General features: G+C 40.5%; 1 protein-coding gene across 1 annotated transcript; it reads right to left on the bottom strand.

The window, feature by feature from the left end:
* Positions 1-247: 247 nt before the first annotated feature.
* Positions 248-5,606, bottom strand: UTP23 (UTP23 small subunit processome component). The gene is made up of 3 exons (XM_053558277.1): positions 5,327-5,606; positions 2,003-2,177; positions 248-738 (listed from the first exon to the last, which is right to left on the bottom strand). Exons 1-3 carry the CDS (start codon positions 5,512-5,514, stop codon positions 370-372), a joined length of 732 nt encoding a protein of 243 aa, XP_053414252.1. The 5' UTR covers positions 5,515-5,606; the 3' UTR covers positions 248-369.
* Positions 5,607-6,278: the final 672 nt, after the last annotated feature.

Here is a 6,278-nt window from a genome sequence, read left to right as displayed (position 1 = left end):
GGAACTTCACCTCACTGATTACAAAACATCATTATAATATTTGGGGGGGGGGACATGGAAGGAGAAAGTTTTTCATTTAAAAACAACCTCCCCTATACTCCGGCTTCTCTTCAGATTATATAAATCTTTCACCTTTCAAAAGCAACCTCTCAAAACCACTGAGTAAAAAAAGTGAATACAATCACACTAAAGCCATCCACTCTTTTTATTTTAAAAATAAGTTTAGGCAAAGGCATATGGGTCAATATTCATTTACAAAAATAGGTTTAGTCTTTTATTATAAATACTTATACAGTTTTAAAAATACATTCATTTTTCACATTCAAATGTCTTTAAAAGTATCCAAAGGATTCATTATTATTCTGCATTCTATTTCTCAGAAAGTAGTTTTGAGGTACATCTGTTCCGGATTCTTTTTCTTTTTCTTTTCTTTTCAGAAGGAGTTGATTTTGGGTCCTCTGCCTTCTTCTTTTTCTTCAAACAGCTAAGAGGATTGGGGCCACTGATTTTCTTGCGCTTTTTCCTTCTTCTCTGTTCAGGGTTTTTCAGTAAACCCTGCTCCTCTTTGAGCTGCTTAATACTCTGTTTCTCATGTCCTGAGACAAGCTGACCTGACTCTACTGCTTTGACAAAGGAAATTGTTTTGGGAGAAGGCTTGTCCAACACCATAGTGTTCTGAATGATAAACATGAGAGGAACTCCAGGCTGCTTCTTTACTTTCACAGACAAATTCTGATCCTATTAAAAGAAAAAATAGTTCAATGTTAACTAAGTTAAAGTGAATTAAATAAGTTTTTGTTTTGTTTGTTTTTGTTTTGAGACTGTCACCCTGGTTGAAATGCAGTGACATCATCATAGTTCACCATAGTCTGGAACTCCTAGGCTCAAATGATCCTCCTGCCTCAGCCTCCAGAGTAGGGAGGTTACAGGCGTGCACCAACACACACAGCTAACTTTTTGTACAGATGAGGTGTTGCTGTTATCCAGGCTGTTCTCAAACTCCTGGTCTCAAGTGATCCTCCCACCTCCACTCCCCAACTGCTGGGATGACAGGTATGAGCCACCATACCTGGCCTTAAACAGATCTGTTAGTCCTCTAAGGCATTCTTTCAAAAGGGTCAAAAATGCTCAATGAAGTTGAAAGAATAGGAATTAAGTGGGAATTAGCTGACTCAGATTCTAAATTCGACTTTGCCTCTAGGTACTCTCACAATTCTGAAAGTATATTTAAGCAAATCTTGTACCTATTTGAATTTAATTTACACTAAACCTGAGAGTATCTCTTCTCCTGCCTCCCAGACTTTAAAAAATCTGAAACATTCCATACTGGTGCTAGAGTCTTCAACAATATGAACCATGGCTTTTTTTTTTTTTTTTTTGTAGAGACAGAGTCTCACTTTACCGCCCTCCATAGAGTGCCATGACGTCACAAGACTCACAGCAACCTCCAACTCCAGGGCTTACGCGATTCTTTTGCCTCAGCCTCCCGAGTAGCTGGGACTACAGGCGCCCGCCACAACACCCGGCTATTTTTTTGTTGCAGTTTGGCCGGGGCTGGGTTTGAACCTGCCACTCTCAGTATATGGGGCCCGCGCCCTACTCACTGAGCCACAGGTGCCGCCCGGCTTTTTCAAAAAATAGTATAGACATAAAAAAATTTACAAACACAGAATGTAAGATTTTTGCTCTACCTGTCATTCCTTCAAGAACTCTACAACAAATCAACACATCTCTATGTCAAAAATTTTTAATTTTTTAAAAAGGGAACTTTAGTAACTAAAAAGACAATCAGTATGCTTAAGGTTCTCTCTTCAAATTTTCAACTGACAATTGCTCTTACCTGAAAATTAACTTAAAAGTCTGTACTTTTAAAAGTTTAAACACTTTAATATCACTTCCACCTATTTTTTCTGATTATAAACAGTTTCATATGAAGTATAAATAGACAAATAAACTTCATATTTATAGAAAAAGTTAAAATTAGTTTTCAAGGCAGTATCACCTGTGTTGCCACAAAATAGTGATGAGGATTGCCGTCTTCCACCATGGAAAGCAGACATTCTGATCCACTCACTGGATTCTTGAAATGGGGACAATTTCGAACCTGGCATTTTTGTGCAATCAGTTTTGCCCCATATAAGTCCTTTCCCAATGTTTCTAATTCTTTTAACACACATCTGAAAAAAAAAAAAGTTATTAGTGGCCCACAAATATAATAGATACACTTCAGTTGTGTAAATAAAGCATAAAAAATACAGTTTCTTAAAGCTACGCCATTACAGTATGAATTTGTGACGTGGCAGCCATATCACTTTTAAAAGAACACAGAGAAAATGCATACACCAACCGAAGAGAACAATAAGAGATAAAATTTAATGAGTACATACTATGTTCCAGGAAGCATGGAAATTGTTCTTTACATAAAGTTCTTGCTTAATCTCAAAATAACTCCATAAAGTTTAATTTTTTTTTTTTTTTGAGACAGAGTCTCATTTTGTCACAGGAGCTAGAGTGCTGTGAATATCAGCCTACCCTATAAAGTGATCCTCCTGCTTTAGCCCCCTGAGTAGCTGAGACTACAGGTATCTGCTACAATGCCTAGCTAATTTTTTTTTTCTATTTTTAGTAGAGACAGGGTCTCACTCTTGCTCAGGCTGATCTCGAACCTCTGAACTCAAGCAACCCTCTGACCTAGGCCTCTCAAAGTGCTAGAATTAGAAACATGAGCCACAGCGCTGAACCCAATTTTCCTTAAAATTATCCTTAATATAGAGCACCTCATTCTGAGAGATTTTAAGTAACATTCCAATGTTCAAACAACTAATAAGTGGTACAGCTGAAACATGAATTCAAGTAGCTTGACAACAGATCCTTTGTCTAGTGCAATAAGCATCTACTTCAAGTACAAATTGATACTTTCAAAATATTTTTTTCAAAATATTTTCAATTCAGAAAAGTCAAAATTCTCACATCATCAGGTTGTTTAAAAACGATCATACCTTCTTTTCACTCTGCATTTTTATATAAATGTATATAAGCCAATGTTTCACAATGTCTCAAATATAAACTACCCATATCAAAATGACACAGTGATATTACATTATATTAATTTCTAGCTCTTCCCTCATCTAAAACTCTGCACCTCTTGCAGAGGAGCCAAATATATTAATTTTTTTAAATTTCAGATTAATAGGGTGGTACATATAATTAAATTAGTTTGCTTTTGAAAAGTTAAAGTCCAAGTTATAATTGTGTCCTTCACCCAGGAAGTCAAATATTAGTATTTGCCAGATTCATCCTTGCCTCATTTCCTGTTATTACCTCTTTAGTTTTCTTTTTTGTCTTTTAAAAGGGATTTTTGTTTTGTTTAGCCATCAGTTTTGACCTCCATTTTGAGTACTGCTGACCACTTATTGAATATTTCCTATGCACGTACTTCCATCAGCTCTTCAAATTCACGTCTAAAATCAAACTACTTTCCTACCTCCAAATTTCTCCTCCAAGACTTGTTATCTCTTTGAAATTATTATTTTTTCAGATATCCTAGACAGAAATCAGAACTCTTATTTGACCTTTTCTTCTATCTTAGTAACGTCCCCTGGTAGAATCCTTGGTTCCTGTTTTCCTCTTCCAGGTGTAGGCTCCCATTATTTCCTGATTGGACAACCACAAAACAGGTTTGTCTATCTTTGCTCCATTGCTTCTCCAATTTACCCCCTCACATTGCTGCAGTTATCTTTTCTAAAATAAAAGCATGCCTGATAACATTCCACTAATTTACTTCCTCAATTAACTCCAAATATCTTCAAACCTGAATATTAGTAAACCATGTAGATCTAACTACTAGTGGTCAAGAAATACACTATAGGCTTGGCACCCATAGTACAGTGGTTGTGGTGACGGCCACATACACCATGGCTAGAGGGTTCGAACCCGGCCTGGGCCAGCTAAAACACTAACAACTGCAACAAAAAAGTAGCCAGGTGCTGTGGCAAGTGCCAAGTAGTCCCAGCTACTTGGGAGGCTGAGGCAAGAGAATCACTAAAGCCCAAGAGTTTGAGGTTGCTGTGAACTGTGACACCACAGCACTCTACTGAGGGTGACATAGTGAGACTCTGTCTCAAAAAAAAAAAAAAAAAAAAAACCCAGAATGGATGATACAGCAGTTGTTCCCTGATTCATTTCTCCAGTGTAAATTCCCAGTTGTCTCAAATTCAGCCTGTTTTAGTCTTTCTCCCCTCCTCATCTCTCAGCTGCTTACAATATAGAATTACTTAGCGCCTCTAACATCTTAACAGTGGTTACGCATGAGAATAGTGTTATGAGTCACTTTTTTTTGCTTTTTTAAAGTAAATATTCTGTATTTTAAAAAACCTACTACATTTCTTAATAGTTCTTTACCTTCTTCCTAGCTTCATTTCCTAATATGCTGAAACCTCTTCATAACTCCATTCCGTTTTTCAAGAGGTCTCCACAACAAGGAACGTTCACTCTTTTCTGTCATTCAACATAGTTCTTCCCCTTAGAATGGCTGAACATGTGAATGGAGTCAAATGTTCTCTCCTTCCACCTTCCCATCCCCACACGGTTCTATCCTAAGTATTCTCACACTTTGATGAAGTGAGGAAGCATTAAACCTGGCATGGAAACAGCGATTGGAGATTGACTTACTCACTTTCCAGTCATAAGGGCTGAGAGTGGCATCCCCAGTGGCTGGAGCAATGCTTGGCATATGGCTGATACTTAATAAAGACAGTAGAATAAACAAATGACCTTAGGCAAGGGGTCCCATGATGTTGAGTACTGACTTCTTCTCCTGGAAATCAAAGAAGCTAACTCATAGGACAGTTGTGAAGCTTCAACATTTTTGGTGTAACTAGGAAAAGCTATTAAAGCAACATCCATTGAAAGAGGAGTGAGTTTTAGATACCGAAAAAAAATGCTCTAGCACCCTATACTCATTTGATCTTACAGAAAATTTGTAAGCAGTTGTGATCTCTATTTTACAAATGAGGAATCCAAGGTTCAGAGAGGTTCAATCGAAATCACAGAACTGGCAGGCCTAGGAACAAGATTCCAAGACAGGTCTCTCTCACTACAGGTATTCCTATTCCCCAAGTTAAGGACCTGTGACATCTGCAGGGCACTGTACGTTCAGCCTACAGACCACCGTAGGTAGTCTGGTATTGGGCAGACCACCGTAGCGCCTCCTACTCCTCGTGGGCGGGGCGCTTTGCTCCTCCAAGGCTTGCAAGGGACGCCTCTGAGCTAAGGCGTCGCCGCCACCACCCTGCCCCCGAGCCTCCTCCCAGCCCACCGGACCCACCTGGTGGTGCACAGCTGAGTCTCCCCCATGAGGTAGCGGGGGAATTGCTCCCGCAGCTGGATGCGGCCTCGCAGCGCCGCCTGACAGAAGGTGCCATCCAGCAGGATCTGGTACGGCTCGCGAACTCCGAAATTGTTGCGGAAGAAGCCAAGATGTTTCTTGGCGTGTTTTTGCCTGGTGATCTTCATACTTAATTCGGACCGAGGCCACCTAGCCAGGAAGTGACAGCAAACACTCTATCCACTCCCGAGTAGCCTCCCTGCCAGCTTCTTTCGGAAATGCAGTGCTTTTGCCCCGGAAGCAAACGCCCCTATCTTTCCCCACCGGGCCTGCCCCCCCGGCTTACGTCATGCCTGGAGAGCGCGCGCTTTGACCGCCGTGCTCACGCTTAAAGGGGTGGGTGCCGGGGCGGAGCTTGTGCCTACACAGGAAAACCGCCAGGGCGCGCGATTCCGCGCCGGGAGCACAGGGACAGCCTCCGGCCAGGTTACAAGAAAAAGTCAAAAGTGGTTAATATGTTACCTGGCACATAGCAAACTTATGAAAGTTTGGCAGTATGATAATAATGAGTGACAATATTGTATCTTAATATGTGCCAGGTAAAATCCTGAGTGATTTACCCTACATCATTCCCTTTAATGTTTATATTTCCCAAGTGAGGGAAGAAAAGGGGCCAACATATATTGGACAACATGACTGGGAGGTTTGTACTGGCTGCCTTCCCGCAAAGAAGTTGTCAGGTGGGCCAAGCTAACTCCATCTTAGATCTGAAAAAACATTCTGTGAGACTCTGTTATAGGCAAACATAACTCAGGTAAGAGAGACATGTCACAGGCTTGTTGCCTCTGTGCACTGGTCCAGTTACAAACCTATAAGAAATATACTTCTGCCGCAAGCCTCTGACACCCTGATAGAAAGAACCAGCCGGGAGAATCCCCATAATGAGCTGCAT

The sequence above is a fragment of the Nycticebus coucang genome, chromosome 13 (genome assembly GCF_027406575.1).
Source record: "Nycticebus coucang isolate mNycCou1 chromosome 13, mNycCou1.pri, whole genome shotgun sequence".
Taxonomy (NCBI): Eukaryota; Metazoa; Chordata; class Mammalia; order Primates; family Lorisidae; genus Nycticebus; species Nycticebus coucang.
The sequence above is the reverse complement of the archived record's forward strand: the minus strand, read 5'-3'. Positions and strand labels throughout refer to the sequence as shown.

Coding starts and splice junctions, on each gene's coding strand:
- UTP23 (XM_053558277.1), bottom strand. CDS start 5,514: ATGAAGATCACCAGGCAAAAACACGCCAAGAAACATCTTGGCTTCTTC. Junction 2,178..5,326: donor ACTCAGCTGTGCACCACCAG/GTGGGTCCGGTG, acceptor TTTTTTTTTCAG/ATGTGTGTTAAAAGAATTAG. Junction 739..2,002: donor ACTATTTTGTGGCAACACAG/GTGATACTGCCT, acceptor TTCTTTTAATAG/GATCAGAATTTGTCTGTGAA.